At 38.5% G+C, this 19,161-nt stretch overlaps 2 protein-coding genes across 2 annotated transcripts in view; both read left to right on the plus strand.

Moving 5' to 3' along the window:
* The window catches only part of LOC101310880, a 1,534,871-nt gene that overhangs the window by 918,984 nt on the left and 596,726 nt on the right, over nt 1–19,161 (plus strand). The window contains exon 12 of the mRNA XM_004295332.1: nt 7,696–7,724. Within this exon, the coding sequence (XP_004295380.1) occupies nt 7,696–7,724 (29 nt within the window). The remainder of the gene's footprint in view (nt 1–7,695; nt 7,725–19,161) is intronic.
* Nucleotides 17,115–18,941, plus strand: LOC101312703 (protein STRUBBELIG-RECEPTOR FAMILY 3-like). The gene is made up of 5 exons (XM_004293553.1): nt 17,115–17,140; nt 17,236–17,624; nt 17,880–18,151; nt 18,252–18,663; nt 18,812–18,941. The coding sequence occupies exons 1-4, from the start codon at nt 17,131–17,133 to the stop codon at nt 18,439–18,441; spliced, it is 861 nt and encodes a 286-aa protein (XP_004293601.1). The 5' UTR covers nt 17,115–17,130; the 3' UTR covers nt 18,442–18,663; nt 18,812–18,941.

Here is a 19,161-nt window from a genome sequence, read left to right on the forward strand (position 1 = left end):
GAGAGAGAGAGAGTTGATTGGCTGGTCATACATGTCCAACGCTGGTGCTGATTGACAAATTTGATTCCTACTTTGGGTAGGTGATAAAGAGAAAGACTAGTGGATATGGAGAATGGGAAAAGTTGGTGATATGGATAAGTTTCCTGCGGTAAAGAAAAGATTAGCAAACTACACATTTTCATCACATAGGTCTAGGGCTGGGTATTTAACCGAATATAACTTAAAAACCGATCGAACCGACCCGGATTTTCGGTTTGGATAACCGAACCAATGAAAATGGACCAAAAAACCCCCTAAATCTGACCGATTCGGATTTAATCGGTCTGGATCCGGGTTTGGTGTCTGACCCGACCAACTCTAACCGACCCGACCCGGTTTCATTAATTTTTATTATTTATTTATTTTTATATAAACTACGCCTCTTTCTAACCCTAACCCAATATAAACTGAGTAAGCAGCCCAAAAAAAACCCTAGCCCAGTTGCCCTTGACTCATATATTACCATCAAAGTCAGTGTCAACCTCCTCATCTCACCTCTTTCGCAAGAAGCCAAGAACTGCCGACGTTGACCTTGCTCTCGAGATCGACAAGCGAAAAGCCAGCCCTTCACGACTTCACCAGTAAGTCTCTCCAATCTCCATCATCCCATCTTATTCTCTTAAAGTCAGTTTTCATCGAGCTAGCTAGATTATGTGGAATAGAAAGCAATACTCAAAGAAAATAAATTGAATTGAAGTATCTAGCTTACCCTGGATTGAGAATCTTGTTCGAACAAGCTGCGAGTAGCTAGCTTGTTTGTAAAATTTATCAGCTGCTATCGGTGTTATATATATATATTTGCAGATTAGCTGTTATCGGTGATTAGTTTTTTTTGTTTAATCTTTATATTGTTTCTTTATTTGCTTAGTATTGAACTATTGATGTATTGATGTTCAATTTTCCATTTTGATAAGCCGTTTTGATTTTGAGTTCAATTAATTTTGTTGTCAATTTCTAAACAGTAAGTTGAATTCAATTTTGTTTCATTCTAATGCTTTGTGTTTCAACATTTAATCGCAGATGAGTGAGGTGACTCACCAATCAGGAACAACACCATCCAACGGATCCTCTGGCATGGTTCCAGTTCCTACCCCTGCAGCTCCTGCCTCTGACACTACAACAGCTCTAAAGAGGAAGAACTCGAGTGTGGCCTGGGATCATTTCACTGAAATTAAGAATCCTGACGGTTCAAGGTTGTCAAAGCCAAGGGCAAAATGCAATCACTGCCCGCAGACATACCAATGTGATACGAAGTTGAGCGGTACGAGCAACATGAGAAACCATTTGTTGTATCAGTGCAAGAAGTGTCCTCTTTTCATTCCCAATAAAAGATAGAAGCACTTGGTAAATTTACTAAATTACTTTGAAATTTCGTGTGATTTGTAATTGAATTTTTTATCGTCAAAGAACTTGTGTAACTAATTCGGTCTTATTTTCTGTTTTTGTAAGGTGTGGGATGCTCCTCAAAATGGGGGTAGGCTAGTAGCAAAGGGTTTTGATGAGGATGTACGTGGCTAGGATAGCTCTTGCTAGAATGGTTTTTAGGGATGAGCTACCCTTTAGCTTTGTTGAAGGGGATGGGTTCAAAGATTTTATTAGAGAGATTCAGCCATTGTTTAAGAAAATCTCTCGTAGGACAATTGCTAGGGATATTTGGGATTTGTATGAGTCAAAAAGGCTAGGATGAAAAATATATTAGCTGCTTACGGTCAAAGAGTGACCCTAACCATTGATACTTGGACTTCGGTCCAGAATATCAACTACATGGTTCTCACAGCCCACTTTATCGATGATTACTGGGTCCTTCACAAGAGAATCCTTAATTTTTGTGTGATACCAAATCATAAGGGCAAAACAATAGGGTAGCTAGTGGAGACTTGTTTAATTGGGTGGGGAACAGAGAAAGTTTTCTGTATTGTTGTAGATAATGCTTCTCCTAATCAAGTGGCTTTAGATTACATGAGAGAGAAGATAGGGAATTGGAATGAGTTGGTCTTGAATGGGGAGTTTTTACATTTGAGATGTTGTTGCCACATCCTTAACTTAGTTGTTAAGGATGGAATGGCAGAGCTGGATTCTTCAATTGAGGGGATTAGAAATTGCGTGAAGTATATACGGTCAAGTCCAACAAGGTTGGAAAAATTTCGTAAGTGTGCTGCTCAAGAAAAAGTTGAGCACAAGGGTGGGATAGTTCCTCTAGATGTGTGCACTCGGTGGAACTCAACTTACTTGATGCTGGATATAGCTATTAAGTACCGGAAGGCTTTTCTTAGGATGGAGGATGAAGATCCATAGTTTGAAGCCTATTTCGAAGAGAAGGTTGGTGGGAAAAAGAGAGATGGACCTCCAAAAGGGGAAGATTAGGATAAGGCTACAAGGCTGGTCAAGTCGTCCTTGAAGATATTCTACGATGCAACATTGAAGTTTAGTGGGACACAAGTTGTGACTGCAAATCAGCCATTGCTTTGGATGTGCACCATCATTAGAGAGTTGGAGAAATGTTTGAAAAGTAACTAAGTTGTTTAGATTTATGTTTTCTATTTGATTTCTACTTTTATGTTTTGTAAATTGATGTCTAATTGTTTTATTGCTTTTACAAGGTGGTGATGCATTGCTCGTGAGCATTGCAAAGTCAATGAAGCTGAAGTTCGACAAATATTGGGGAAAAATTGAAGAGCTAAACAAGGTCCTTTTGCTTTCAGTGGTGTTGGATCCAAGGTTTGTTTTCAATTACACTTTCAATTTGGTTGATGGACTTGAAATAAGCTTATGCTCTATTTTACATTTTAACTTATGTTGATAATAACTTGTTGTAAGAGATGAATTGTTGTATTGATGTATAATTTATATTGTTCTTTTGTTGCTGAAATTAGGTATAAGGTGTTGTACTTGGAATATTTTTTTCCAATGCTACAAAAGAACAAGACCTTACAGGATGTTATGGTAAAAGATGTGAAGAGCACGCTACTGCAACTCTACAATGAATATGCAGAAAATGATCCGAAGGCAGCACAAGCTTCATTTTGTGCAACTCAGCCAGAGGATCCTGCAAATGTAAGTATGGAGGATGAGGACAGCTATGCAATGAACATGAGTGAGTTCATGAAGCTTAGGCAGTCAAAAGACGTTGTCGAGATCAAGAATGAAGTTGATAAGTATCTGCTGGAGCCATCTGAGCTCCCTTCAAATCCAAAATTTGAACTGTTGGATTGGTGGAAAGAGAATGCAGTGAGATTTCCAATTCTATCGCTAATTGCAAAGGATGTTCTAGCTGTACATGCATCAACTGTGGCGTCTGAGAGTGCTTTCAGTCTTGGATCAAGGATTCTAGATTCATTTCGGTCAAGTTTGACCTCAAAAATGGTTGAGGCACTGGTTTGTACAAATGATTGGCTAAGGACTACAAGCAAGCCATTGTTCAACTAGCCTGTTGGGTTTGAATTACAGCAATATACTAAACTGGAAAAGATGGAAGCTGGTAACTCCCTTCTTCTTTCACTTTGTCACTCTTTTATCTCTAGTTTTTTTTTTTTTTTTGTTTGTTGACATGTGCTTGACATTGTGAATTTGTATGTGTAGAATCTGAAGTAACTAATATTGGTGAACTTCCTGAAGAGGCTGCAATGACTACATGATTTCTGGAAGATTGAAAGGGAGTGAAAGTTGTTGTTGGAGTCTTTATTTGCTTTTGTTTTCTTAAATTGAATAAGAGCTTAATCAGCTTATGCTACTGAACTTTTTTTTGGAGTTTTATTAGCTTTATTGAACTCAGTTTCATTTGGTTTGTAATTTGAATTTTTGAATTTTGATGGTGATGGAACATTTGAACTTATGGATTTTTGGTTATGTTTTATGAAGTTTTAGAGTTGGATAGTTCTTAGCTTGCTTATTGATAATTAGTGAATGTTATGGACCTTTTATGTTGTGATTGTTAGACAGGTCATTAGTTTTCTGGGCGTAGCAGTTAAACTGTATTTGAACTTGTAACTAATAAGCTGAACATGTTGATTTTTTTTTGTAATAGGGCCTAACCCGAAACCGACCCGACCCGACCCGCCCGAAAATTCGGCCCAAAGTTTAATAAATCGGGTTTCGGGCTGAAAAAGCAACAATCCATTTATTCCTGATTGGGTCTCGGTTTGGGCTCATAACCGACCCATATTTCGGATACCCAGCCCTACATAGGTCTACCCTCATTTTGGAATGCAATCTAAATTCTAAAGTGTATTATTGTAGTTTATAATTCTTACAACATTTAATTATTATATATACATATATATTATTATATATATATTATCTAAAGTGTATTATTGTTGTCAAAGATTTTTATTTAAAAATAAAAAAAAAACACTTTCGTATTTTCAAACGCTTCGCGTCCACCCTCCTAGAGTATTACAAGTTAACAACACCACATGATTGCCTCGCTAAAGATAGCTTTACAGTTGTAATACCCTAGTTTCGAACACAAACCATTCATGTACTCCCTATCGTGATTTTTTTTTCCGAAAATGAAGATGAATGAAGGTTTCTTTTGCTTGATTGGTTTTGCAACGCGAAACAACCTAGTCATTGTTCAATCCCCTACAGTTCTATGCCATAATCTCCATGAAAGATCGACGGTGAATGTGCTAAAACGCAAACCCTAATAGAGCCAAGCTTTCGTTTTACCAAACTATTTTGACGTATAGTTCAATTTCCCAACTTTGTTTCAATTGCTTTCTCATAAAATAGTAGAGCACACTAACCTTTTGAGATAATGGGTTCAAATCAAACTGACATATGTAGGGTGCGTGAGTTATTTAATAATTTTTTTTATATAAAAATTTTTAAAAAAAAATTCATGTTTTCTCTCTTTTTATTTTAAAGTCATTTTCACTTACGTATATGAAAGTATGAAACAGACGAGTCCTCATCTTCATATGAATGTATTGATTATTTGATTTGGTTAGAAATCGAAGTAAACATGTCTATGTCACAGAGTTATCTTCTATTTGTGATTCAAGTCGAAAATCTCTAACTAATCTTGCTCCGTGGATTTAAAATCTCAATTTCATAGGTCTTGTAAAAGCTATGTACCATTTTTCCCGCTCGATCAAACTAACTTTGACTGGATTCGATTCTCTCTCTCTTTACTGTTAGAGACACAAAGTGAGATCTTTTGCTTGTAAAATCTCCCCCATCTCTGCACATAAGCTTTAAACCTCAGCCTCCCCTAGCTCACTTCATCTTCTCCTCAAGTTGTTTCTCTTCAGCCTTCTTTCATTCCTATCAGATGGCCTCTATTATCATCAACCTATGAAATTATCTAATCAAAAGGCTTAATGAAGTTCATAATAGAATGATCCGGAAGCTCGTTTCCAAATCCAAAGTAGTTGATCGGCAGAAACCCATCAATTCCAAAACTGCAACTGCACGTTCTGCTCCAGACTTTAAAGTTTGAAACTTGAGGATTTCCTCCTCTGACTATCCAAGATTACACGCATATGATTGGATTCTCAAAGTCTATCTTTGTGGGAAAAAGACCGCAAGATACGAGTCCAAAAGAAGTGACATAGCCTATCTTGCTTTGTACAGAAAAAGAACAACCAACCATGTAACCAAAATAATAATAATTAGGAGTCTTGGACCTACCTCAAAGTTTCTTAATTAACAAATTGTCCAAACACTTCAACGGCTACAACTGTAGTCCAAGAATATTGAAGCAAAATAAGAATTGAGGGTTTGATTAGCCAAACAAGAATCGAAGCAAATGAGGATTTGATTGAGGGTTTGATACTATTTAGCCAAATGACCAAATTAAGTTTCTTTAACTAGGGATTGGACCCATGAGATCCATACATATCACTCTTTGTTGCCAAAGAAATGTTCCCCCAAAGTATTAGAAAGAGTTGCAAATTTTCATACATTGTCTGGTTTATTGGGTGCAGAGTTCATATAGAGCAAGCAAAAAGCTAAAGTTGAACTGCACAGTTCAATGCCCCCTCGAAGTTATAGTAAAATTATACACAACTTAAGAGTCCGAAAAGTCCAAGAAGAAACAAAGCAATAGTAAAATTATACAGTAGCTTGTAAATCAATCATTTACTGCAAAGGAGTGATCTTTACACAACTAGTACAAGAAACTTAAACTTGCAGTGGAAGAAAATATCAGACATTAACTACTACATTTACCTATATTGATCTCTGACACTTCACACTTATTTACACCAACTAAGTTGAACCCAAGACTAAAACCTCTAGCTTCTCACTAGGCCAAAACAACGGACGTTCGGATTCAACAATTCGGGTCAGGAGACCCGTTTTCATAAGAAAATGAAGCATTCCAAAGAAACAAGCGGGTTATCAAGTGACTCATTCGCGGTCCATTTCCCCTCCTCCGGTTTGGGCTCCTCGGCTATTCTCCGGGTCGAACTATTCGAACTCTCAACTGGAGCCCGACCCGGATACCTTCTATTAGCAGACGGACTCCGACCCACATTGGCTCTATTAACTCCGCCGTTATCCGTAACCCTCGTCGCAGGCGACCTGGACCTCCGACTCGAACTCTCACCCGGGTCGCGCCGGTTGGGCTCAGTCCTCAACCCGACCCGCCTGCCACCCACTGGCTGCTGACCCGGTTGAGCCGACCTCGTTGACCCGGCTCCGTTATACCTCCGACCCGGCGACGAGTCCGTCGTCCGTGTCGGTGACTTACCCACCAACCGACCCGGCCCGAACCCGTCCCGGGGGCTCTTCTGTAATTTCCTCGGCGACACTCTGTTGACTACTCTCTGCTGAACCTCGTCGTCTTCGTCTCTGGTCGCCGTCGTGGCGGAGACGCTCTCGCTCTGGAGGCTGCAAATCTCCGACGCGTCCTCCGAGATCTCTACTCTCTTCTCCCACTTCTTCTCTTCTTCACGTTCTTCTTGGACGAACACCCTCTTCTCTTTTTCTTCTTCTTCAAGATCCAGTTTTACTTCAACTTGCGGCGATTGGGTTATTGTCTTCTGATCTTGAAAGACTGGCTCTTGGAGCTTCGGCTTAGGCGTCGGCGTCTCGGAGAGCACTTCCTTGACGACGGTCTCTTCGTCCAGCGGCGGGGGAGCTCTGCTGTCGTCGGATCTTTGGAAATGTGGGCGGTGAGTGGGAGCTGGGGGCTTGTCGGTGGAGCTGAGACAGCAACCCATTGAGGGTCAAATGAGAAATGCAGATGGAAGATAAGTGAGTGAGAGCTGAGGAAGAATAAGAAGAAGAAAGATTATGGATCAAATGGGAGAAGGCATTGTGGGGTGTGAGGTAGAGGGGGGAGCAGTGAAGTGTATGTGAGGGTGGAAAGGTTGTGGAGGTTTTTGGGGGTCAATGGATTTGTATTTATTGAATTCGCAGGAGGTTGGAGAAGGTCCTTTTTAAGTTTTAACTGTTGCACTACACATTTGCTTGCTGCTATAATACATGCAGTATATGATGAGGAGGTTGGACAGAAAGGTAAGGGAAATCTAAACCAAGCTTATTTAGTTTAACTACATGGTTAATCAAGGGTAATCTCTCTGTTTATGCCTACCATTTTCCTAAAGTATAATGATTTTTGTATATTGTTTTTCACTTTGATTATCTTTTCAGTTTCGTTGTCAGAACCGTATTTTAAAATACATTTTTCTCGGGACTATGATTATGAAGTTTGTGTTGACACGTTAGTGTTGCGAGAAGTGCCCCGTTCACATGTTATTAACCATGACATATTGAAAAATACGATTTTGTTACGATCAACGATAACAAGCCTATCTCAAGTACAATTTTTTATTGTTTTTACATTTGCTTCTTACTCTACTCGTAAGTGTGACTTCTATGTTAAAGTTGTGTCTTGTTCAACATTCATCATGTTAATGATGTTACTACATACTGATGCTTGGATTCCACTGACTTCAATCAAATTGAATTACTTATTTAAGTTCGAGGTAATTTGCTAACTTCATACGACTAATACGAGACTTCTATCGTTTCTCTTCACTTTTTTTTCTCATATATAAAAATTTGACTGAAAATACAAATCTAATGCTAACTTAAACTGTAAGAGCAACTCCAACCAAAATTTAGAGAAGAATGAGGAAGGAGAGAGAAAGCATTAAAATTTGACACAGTTCTTAGAAATTGTCATCTATGTGGCAAATAACATGTCCATTGGATATGAATTCTTGGTGTCAATTATAGCTGTTGAAGAGCACGTAGCAGATAACAATTTGGTTGGAGTTGCTCTAACTGTACATTTATTTATTTTTTTCCCCAAATCAAAGGAAATATCCAAAAAATTGCTTAGTCAATAAATCTTATTTGATCCCAATAGAAAATCAGAGGGCAGCTAAACTTTAACTTTAATCTAGTTTACTATTGTTTGACCCACTGAGGTTGGCCTAAATTATTGGTCTTGATTGGCACTTAACCTCGTGATCTGTGCTCATCATTTTCTCTGTGGAAGATGTCATTATTGAGATAAGCTAGCGGCGATGCAATCATTCATTGATTTCAAGGCAATTTGTTTTTAAGAATCGCAGAAGAGCTAGAGCTACTGCTTAATAGCTAATCCCCTCAGAACAGAACATTGGGACAAAAAATAGAAGCATGGGACTATACGCGAGGGCCACACCTTCCCCTCAGCCATTGTATTCAAGACTTTGATTATTTGAACTTTGAAGGAAGAACAAGCTGGTAGGTACATGCAGTTAGGCACTGGTCCTGTGTTTGGTTCTGCTTTGAAGATTCAAAGGGGACCCAGAAAATGAGAATCATAATCCATACGAACATGGCTCTGTTTGTGATCTTAACTCTTTGACTTGTGTTGTGGTAAACGTACAGTGATGAACGTTGTTCTGCTCAATATTTAGTCCGTGATGAACAAGATATCAAACACAACGACATGCTTTGGCCATTTGGTGATGGCATTTTGCGGTCTCTACCCAGAACGAAGGGGATAGCTAGACAAGTGATCCCAAGATAGACGCCGAGATGATTGGGGGCATCGACAATCGAGCCATGGGATTATGTAGTCCATAGAGGAGATTGTTTTTTCAACTACGGACTATAGTGATCCGGTAATAGCCAAGTCTTTACTAATCAACAAGAGTAATTAAAAAGTTGTTTGTTTTAATAACATGAACGGAGTTCATTGACATCGTCTATAAGTTGATCAATATTATCATGTATTGTACATTAAATTATGTGTTTGATCGGTTTCATGGATCAAATATAGTGTTGTTAAACTTTATATTTTTCCTTAAATGATTTGGTACGTATACATTGTCATTTTTGTTCAAATGCTTTGGAATACATGAGTACATGACAATAGGGCTGGCATTGGTAGGTATACCGACTCTATTTACCAATATCATGTACCAACCAAGTTATGATTGGTAGGCAAAATCTTCTACCAAAACCAACCGTTGAAGTTGGTATACCGACTTTGTTGGTACGGTTGGTACGGTTGGTAATGGGCCTATACCAAGTATAAATTGTGGCCCAAAAAACTGAAAGGCCCAGCCCATTTGAATCCTTTTTTAGGTTTTCTCTATATCAATTATCAAACACATTCACATTTTCAAGCATCATATAATTTCAAATGCATAAACAAACAAGATTACCAAAATTGACAATGCCAAAAGACCACAAATTGCCACAGACATCAAGACAATAATTTCCAATATTCTGATACCCAAAATTAACTGACATCCAATCATCCAAATTATGCCGATTTCGGCTCAAAATGCAATATACCTTTGTCAACAACTCAACATAATGGCCTTTACGGCTTAAAACCAAACACATTGAAAATTAAACCAAAGCTCATCAGTCATTCATCTACGTTATCCCCAAACAAAAATAGAAAACAATGTTAAAGATGCAGACTTTATTCCAATCCCATCAAACATTTCTGAATTTCTACAAATTGGGTTCAATTTTCTAAATGATGGAAACCTTGATGATTATGAGTAATCTGAATGAATCAAACAAACGATTAGGTACAATCCTAAAACAGGAACAAGAAATTTGAATCAGGAAAGAGCTTACTCTACGCTCGGCGATGGCGATATGGATGTCCTAAAGCGAGGAGCAGCAAGCGAGCAGTGAGAGATTGGAGAAGATGGTGAAGGCTAGGAGCAATCGAGCTAACCTTCGCAGAGCTTCCATGACGAAAGAGAAGCTTGACCTCTGTGACGACTCAGAAGTGTGAGGTGTTGCCCAGTTATCACACATCCAAGTCGAGGTGCTGCCGAGTCAATGGTGAGAGGGGCGAGGTGCTGCCCAGTTCTTGAAGCTGAGTCGAGGTGCTGCAAAGTCGAGGTGGTGGAGGAAGAATCCGTCAGCTATGCCCATCGGTTCTACAAGTTCGGTTTTGCTCTGCTTCCGTTGCTTTGGGCCGTCAACTGCTTCTACTTCTGGCCCGCTCTCCGCCACTCCCGCTCTTTCCCTCTCATCCACCACTACGTTCTCAGATCCGCCGTCGGATTCGCCATGTTCACTGCTCTGCTCTCATCGTGGGCCCTCACATTTGGGATCGGAGGAGAGCGTCTATTCGGGCATGTCTGGGATGAGCTGGTCATGTATAACCTTGCTGATAGGCTTGGACTCACCGAGTCGACGGCGAGAGAGGCGAGGTGATGTGAGAATCGAGAGATGAGTCGAGAAAGGCGAGAGAGGCGAGACTGCGAGAGTCTGAAGTGAAGTGAGAGTGAATTGAGTTTGTAAGGATTAGGGTTAACAGTTTTGATTAATAGTTTTAATTATTTTTTATTATTTTTAATATAACTTAGTTGGTACACGGTATACTGTATTTTGAGAAAATTTGTACCATGTACCAATCGACTCCTCAAACTTGGTACGGTACTACTGTACTGAAAACTCGGTTACCAACTACTTAGTATACCAATTTGTTTGATACGGTTAGCACATGGTTGGTTGGTTTCGTCAGGGTCCAAATTGCCACCCCTACATGACAATGAAGTAGTCCAATCTTCATTATGAGTGAACCGTATAGGGTGGGGCATTGCTAGTTTATGGCATTGAAATCAGACATGTATTGAAGAACGATTGAACAGACACATCTATATTTGACAAACGTGAAGGTGAGGGAATTGAAATTTCAACTTTGAAAGCTAGAAGTGGAATGTAAAGGCAGATTGGGGAAATAAGATTCAAAAGGTCACTGAGAAAGATCATCAACTTTGGCAATGCTTAATTACTTACTATACCAGACGATCCGAAGTTGGTGATGAAAAATGAGTCCGAGTAAGGTAATATATGGTGGTTACCTGGCTTGATGTGGATGGGTAATACTTGCTCCAAAATTTACCATCCTAGCTAAAACCTTAAGCATGAAATGAACCAGAAGTCGACCAAGAGAAAGAACAAAGAAATCATGGACCAGATGAAGTCATGTGAATCTATATCAATACTGACAGCAAATGAACAAGCTACTCGATCTTCAGTATCTGATTCCTTTCATATGAATCATATGATCCGTGAAGTAATGAGCAATAATCGATTGCCTATGAGTTTGGATCATCGATATATCAAACTCTCCATCCACCAACTACGTACGTTGTTTATTATATGATTTGTATGTATCAAACTTTCGTATCATATATACACATGCAACCTTCAAGGCTACAATGTTGCTGGGAATTGATGTCTCGGGTAATCTAGTCGGGTTGAGTTTGGGTCAAAGAAAAAGATAGAACGTGGTTATAAACTTATATTGTTGTTCGATCACTTGGTTGCTTTCATGATGATGGGGAAGAAGATATATAGAAGAACTAGAACAAAGCTGGCCCGTAAGTAACAATGATCATATCGGTAACTTGATTCATTGATAAAGCTACCAGCTATTCAAAAAGAACAAATTTGTTAATGTTGCGGGATATTAGGCTAAACTAATCATCACTTTAACAAGCTAGCTAAAGCATTATGATATCAATAGAGGGGATAAAGGGTTTAACTGTGCAACAAGTCTGTCTTTGCTGATATATATACTTTGAAGATGATCGACCCCATTTTATGTATATCTGCAGCATGATTGCTGCGGATAAAGATTCTTCGATCATGACTATCATTATGATTTATGAACTAAACTACTATACGGTCTATACATACCTAATTTGTATCATGTGAGAGTATATATCACAAGATTCATAACGCGCGTACTGGATTATGTATAAATAAGTTGAGATCGATTGGTATAATATGTCTTATGAGAAGCGATTTGTACAATCTGTTGGGAGAACAAGTTAACATGTGGTTCTTCTCTTGCTCAATTTTCCTGCATTTGAATGTTTGATATACTCACCGTTTTGATTTCTTGTGAGCAAAGGTATGTAGATGACTACTAGTATTTGTCGGTCAAGCTATCATAACTACTAAGGGGATACAAAACCAAAAACTAATTTCAAAACTCTACAAGCAAAGGTATGTGACTAACTAGTGCTCTCAAAAGTCCTCGGATCCGTTTCCCTTGATTCGCCGTCGAGCCACTGTTTATGGCCTCCCCTGCTGTCTTCCTTAACAAGCCCCCTCGAGCCTTCTTTGCGCGACCTTCCTCATAGTCTATGTTAGGGCATTGCCCATTTATATTATATAATCTACTCAAACGTAACGTATAAGGTTTGTCCTCGGATCCGTTTCCTTTGATTCACCGTCGAGCCACTGCTTATGGTCTCCCTTGCCGTCTTTCTTAACAAGCCCCCTCGAGCCTTCTTTGCGCGATCTTCCTCATAGTCTATGCTAGGGCATTGCCCGTTTATATTATATAATTCACTCAAACGTAACGTATAAGGTTTAGCTAATAAATATGAACTTGAAATTCATATGAATATAAAATGTGAATATAATGACCGTGAATGAGTTATGAAATAAATAATTATCTACAAACACATCAAAGTAAGATTTAAACGAATCGCTCAGGAAAAAACATTAAAATATGAGTTCGGCCTAGTAGACTAGGATGTCTTTTACCCAACTCATTAATATTTTTTCCCCTACACTAGCTCTTATTGCCATTAGGAAGACTGAGGTATTAAATTGAAGTTGACCGTATGGGTTGGTACTATGAACTGTGATAAACCCTTATCTCACAATTGCAAACTCTACGAATTCGACTAGGAAGGCCAAGAGACAAAAGCTAGGGAGAGACAAAACCTAGCCAACGAACACGTACACTTCAATATATATATTTTTGTTCGGTTTTGGTCCTTTAAAATTTTGAATATACACTCGAGAAACGCATCCCTTCGCTTTCGAAAAGATACAGACATAAACAGAGATAGCAGGACCAGCACTCACTTAGCTTTTCTCGTTTTCAGTCCAAGTTTGTTCTTCACCAGCTACTTTTCTTTCTTTCTCTGTCAAAACCCCCAAAACCCCAATTAAAGATTTGATTTTTCTCCCCAGTTCAGTCCCAGAATTTCAACTCTGGCTCAAACCCAATTCTCCTCTCACCTTGAAGCTTCTTTTGAGCTCTGAACTTTTTGGGTTGGTGTGGAAATTTGGGTGCTTTTGAGGTTTTGCTTTCAAGGGTTTTTTCTGGGAAAATAAAACGTTGGGTTCTTGAAGCAGAGTAACAATGGAGTTTAGGAGGTGCATTCAGGTCTTCCTTGTGTTGGTGCTGATTCAGAGCATGGAATCATCTTCTGTTGTTGCATTGACTGACCCATTAGACGGTAAATACAACATTCATATTCTCTGAGTTTTTCTTGTGTGCTTTAATGGTGCTCTGCTTTGGTTCCTGGGAGATATTGAAGTAAATTAGAAGCAAAATTGCTTTAGTAGTACTCTGTTATGCCCATCTACTCATAATGTGGTGCTTTACTGTTTCTGGTTCTTAAAGTTTGAGGCTTTTTAAGACTGATATATTTTCTGAGCCCATATTATGAAATTTCAGTTGAGGCATGGAATAGCTTATATGCTATTATTAACTAAAGAAGAAAGACTCAATTTTTATATGTTCTTTACATGCTTTGATAGAACTCTGTTTGGTTGTGGGAAGAAAATTTGAAGGGAATTAAAAGCAACCTTCTTCATGGCAGATTCTGTTGAAATGTTACAATTGTCTTGTCTACTATCTAATTCTTGGCTGTTTTGTTGTTTTTGAGTCGTAAAGTTGGAGTCTTTTTATGGAATGGTACATTATCTGTGCCCAAATAATCAAATTTTAGCTTTATTGTTCTTACTTTTTATGTTTGTCTTCCAGTTGCTGCAATGAATAGCTTGTTTGTTAATCTAGGCTACCCACCTCTTCAAGGGTGGCTTCTTGTTGGAGGAGACCCATGTGGTGAGAACTGGCAAGGTGTTAGTTGTGTCTTCGCGAATGTAACAGCACTGTAAGTCGCTTTCATCTTCCAAGATAGCATAAAATGATTGATCTTATACTTTAGTTCTCTGAATTATCAATCTTGATTAACAGAAAGCTTAGTAGTGCCAACTTGGGAGGACAATTGGGTGATAGCTTGCAAACCTTCGGGTCAATAATAGAAATGTGAGTCTCATTTTCTATTGAAGTATAGCTCTTCTGCTTTTAGTTATCATATATAGCCTACGGTGACCTTTTTCACTGGACTATGTATCTGCCCTATCAGAGCATCTCCAACAGCTTCCCCAAAATTTCTCTAAAATGGGGAACAAAATCCAAAATCTCCAAAAAAATTATCCTCCAACTCCAACAGCTTCTCCATTTTGGAGATTTCAGCATTTATTACAACAATAAAAAATGCTACATGATTATTAATAATAACAAAAAAAAATCATATATTTCATTGTAACATAAATTATCCAATAAAATATTCTAGATTTTTGTTCTTATCGTTGGAGCACGTGAATAATTAATATTTGGGGAAGGAAGGCTTTGCTGCAAATTTGGGGAATGAGTGCTTCTCTTTCTTCTCCATCCCCATTTTGGGGAATGAGATGGGAAAGCTGTTGGACCACAAAACAACCCAATATTCCCCAACATTGATAAAATCAAGAAAATAGGGAGCTGTTGGAGACGCTCTCATAAAATATTAGGCTTTATGTTTGGAAGCCTCATTTTGTTCGGGCTGTAATCCCGGCTTGCTTAGTTGCATTCACCTAGTTTTTTTTTTTTTTTGTAAAAGGGTTTGGAGCTGGGAGGCTCAGCCCCATGCCTGGATTTTATTTAAATAACCAGAAAAATTACAATGTCTGAAGGTAAAAATACATGACTGAACATAAAAAAAAAGAGAATAGGATATACCAGTTGTATTCACCTAGTCAAATTGTGCATACATGTGTGATGAATCTTATGGGAGTGTTGTTCTGCTTTATGTATCAGAGATCTGAGTAACAATCATATTGGAGGGAATATCCCAACACTTTTGCCTGTGACTGTCAGAAACGTGTATGTTCTCTTCCCATTCACTTTTGCTTCTGTAGTTAAGTCTTCAGTATGTCCTTTTGTGCAAATTTCCTTGATACATTTCTTGTTTTGCTTCCCCTGCCTTAGTTCTCTATCAAATAATCAATTAACCGGAAGCATCCCAGGTGGTTTGGCAACATTGTCTCAGTTGATGGAACTGTAAGTTTTATTACTTTGGTGTCTGGCTGTTATATTGTATCGGCATTGTTTTATTTATGCATTGTAATTGTGACTCAATTTCTCTGTTGTTTTCCTCAGGTCGTTAGATAATAACCATATCAGTGGAGATATACCAGATGTCTTTCAACTGCTTAGTAGTTTGACGAGATTGTATGAGTTTTCATTGGTTCAGTTAGCTTCCCCTTTGTCTTTCAATTATTGGAATGGGTCATGAACTCATGATGAATATATAACGGTGCAGGGATCTGTCCAGTAATAATTTAACTGGTCAACTAGGTCCGTCATTGAGGAATTTGTCATCTCTTACCACGTTGTAAGTTATCTCATCTTGACATACATTGGTGCTCGTCACCTAGAAAATCTCAAGTTTTTTGGGTCTAATAATGAGAAAAATATTTACTGTCTCCACAACATTTCTCATTATCTTTTAACTGTCCATCCATAATTTCTCTAAGTATTTGTATTTATTTGTATTGCAGGTATCTGCAGAACAATCGCCTAGCCGGAACCCTTGATGTTTTACAGGATCTTCCACTACAGGATCTGTACGTTCTCAAATCCTTTATTACATGAATTCCTTTTTTCTGTTGGTCGTTCTTTGCATTTAGCTTAAGAGCATTCCATTCTAATTCAGAAGTTGATACTACTCACGATTCTTATTTCATACACAGGAATATTGAAAATAATTTGTTCTCTGGGCCAATACCTGCAAAGTTGCTGACTATTCCAGACTTCAGGTGAAGTACACTTTTCTTGTTGCTACTTTTTTTTCTTTTTTTTTAAATAATGTGTATATATACATGCAGATATATTCATGTTTGAGTTAATACAAGGTTGAAATACTTTTAAACTGAATTATGCAAACAGTGTGAATTAGTGACACTAATATAGTTATCTGCTTCTCAACTTTTCCTTCTTCTGATTAAATCTGTGCTGTGTCATCATATATTATTATATTGTCAACAACCTATGAGAATCTTTTACATATAATAAAATGAAAATCACGGAAATGAAGCATCAAGTAGTAACCAACATATCAAGGTTCTTTTTTATATAATTAACCACATAGTGCCATGTTGCTTGGTCTTTCTTCATCTTTTGTGGCAATGTTCTTTACTTATGTGGTCTGGTCTAAACCTCTTTATCGTATGTGACACTTTTTGTTCAGAAAAGAGGGAAATCCTTTCAACACAACTATTCTTCCATCACCTCCTGCACCAGCACCAGTAACTTCATTGATAGCTAGTGCACCCGCTTCTGGAGAGAATCCTGCTAATGGGCCCTCTTCACTACCAATATTTGTTTCTCATAAAACTGGAAAATCCTTGATAACTAAGCCACTCACTTGGATTGTAATTGGAGGGGTTTCATTAGTTCTGTTAGTGATTTTGTGTGGACTAGTGAGATGTTTCAAGGTAAGGAGTGACAACAGAGCAAAGAGGAATGACATTAGTGCGTATAAGCTTCCTACAGAGAATACCAAATACAGTCAATCTTCACTTGAGGAAGGTCTTCAAATGGAGAAAGGTAACATTCTTGCCATCCGTCTTACTCATTCATCATAATTCCCCTGTTTTGCTTGCAATTAACTGCAGTGTACCTTTTTTGAACTTGTTTAACAGTTCCAAAAGAGGCCATTTTGAAACCACTGGATGGATATGGAGCGGAGAGCATCAGAATGGGTATGATGGCAAAACCACAAAGAGATAAAAAGACTGATGTGAGAAGTACTGAAAGTTCAATGCAGAGGAAGGATCCTGAAATTGACATGACAGACACTGATGAAGTAGTTTTGCCGCCACCACCTCCCCCATTTTTCCTCGGCAGAAAGGATCCTGTAAATCCTTTTGGTCCTGCTACTACAAGCAGGCTGAAGAGTCCAAACCCTAGCTCTGTAAAAGTATTTACTATCGCATCACTTCAGCAGTATACCAATAGCTTTTCAGAAGATTATTTTGTTGGAGCAGGCATGCTTGGCAGTGTTTATAGGGCAAATCTTCCTGATCAAAAGGTATGGTTCCTTTATCGGTATTGCACTTAGTTAAGGTATCTGCACCTTTGATCATATAGCTTGTTTGCTTACTGCCTTGGACCTTTGTTTATTGTTTTTGGCATAGATTTGTTACATAATACTGTAGATAATTAAGGGGTTCTCTCGGCAGTTGTAGTGATGATGCTCGTTTCATGCATCCTTTTATAGCTTCCTCATTTGTATGTCCATGCCCTGACAATGCTGACATCTACTCTTCCTTGGTTTTCTTCTCAGCTTTTGGCAGTCAAGAAACTGGACAGTGAAACTTGCAGGCTGCAGAGTGATAAGGAATTTCTTGAACTAGTATCTAATATCTCTGAAATTAGACATGCTAATATTGTGGAACTAGTGGGTTACTGTGCGGAGCATGAGCAACGGCTACTTGTGTATAAGTACTGCAGAAATGGGACACTCCATGATGCACTGCATACTGATGATGAAACTCATAAGAAACTCTCATGGAGTGTGCGCATCCGTGTGGCACTTGGAGCAGCAAGAGCTCTTGAGTAAGTTGATCAATGACTCACCTCCTTCGATGGAATTCATTTATTGGTTGTATAGCAATCTTAATTGCCAGATTCTCACTTGCTTGCACTTGTGGTTAAGGTACTTGCATGAGGTTTGTCAACCACCAATGGTGCACCACAATTTTAAGTCTGCCAATCTTCTTCTTGATGAAAAACTTGAAGTACATGTCTCAGACTGTGGTTTGGCTCCTTTAATAACATCTCCCTCTGTAAGTCTCATAATGTTTAGATTTAATACAGAGACAATACTTGTAAGTATCAGTAATTGACTCGTGTTTGCAACTCAAGCTACAGAGTTGATTAATGTTATGCTTTCATATAACATGTAGCTGATATTGTGCTTTTGACTCTCAGTTGGCTGGACACCTTCTCACTGCCTATGGTTCTTCAGCCCCAGAATTTGAATCGGGGTGTTATACACGCCAAAGTGATGTCTATAGCTTTGGAGTTGTAATGTTAGAGCTCCTTACAGGACGCAAAGCCTATGACAGGTTAGCAATAGCGTTAAGAATATCATATGGTCATGTGCTTCGTACATTTAGCTGTTTAATATTGTTAACCGAAATGAACCATCCATATGGTGTTGTTCTGAACATCGTTGGCTTTGTCTAAGACTATGTGCTTGTTCTAATTTCCTAGGTCACGGCCTCGTGGTGAGCAATATTTGGTCAGGTGGGCAGTTCCCAAGCTTCATGATATCGATGCATTGTCAAGGATGGTTGATCCCTTTCTAAATGGAGCGTATGCAATGAAGTCTTTGTCACGTTTGGCAGATATTATTTCCTCTTGCATACATGTAAGTTTCTGCATTACCTCACAAACCATTTGTGCAAGTTTTGGTTAGACGATGCTTCATAAATTTCAGTTTTAAAAAACTCTCCCATTAAAATATTACTGTGAACAAGTTCTGTCTAGTTCTGTCTACATTATAATGGAGTGCTTAGCAAAGCAACAACTCACCTTCTAATTTATTCTTCTTGCAGCGAGAG

This window comes from Fragaria vesca, linkage group LG3 (assembly GCF_000184155.1).
Source record: "Fragaria vesca subsp. vesca linkage group LG3, FraVesHawaii_1.0, whole genome shotgun sequence".
Lineage (NCBI taxonomy): Eukaryota > Viridiplantae > Streptophyta > Magnoliopsida > Rosales > Rosaceae > Fragaria > Fragaria vesca.

Excerpts from the sequence above, each read along its gene's own strand:
- LOC101312703 (XM_004293553.1), top strand. Across the intron at positions 17,625-17,879 it reads CAAATCTTCCTGATCAAAAG|CTTTTGGCAGTCAAGAAACT; the intron begins GTATGGTTCCTT and ends TTTTCTTCTCAG. Across the intron at positions 18,152-18,251 it reads GGAGCAGCAAGAGCTCTTGA|GTACTTGCATGAGGTTTGTC; the intron begins GTAAGTTGATCA and ends CTTGTGGTTAAG.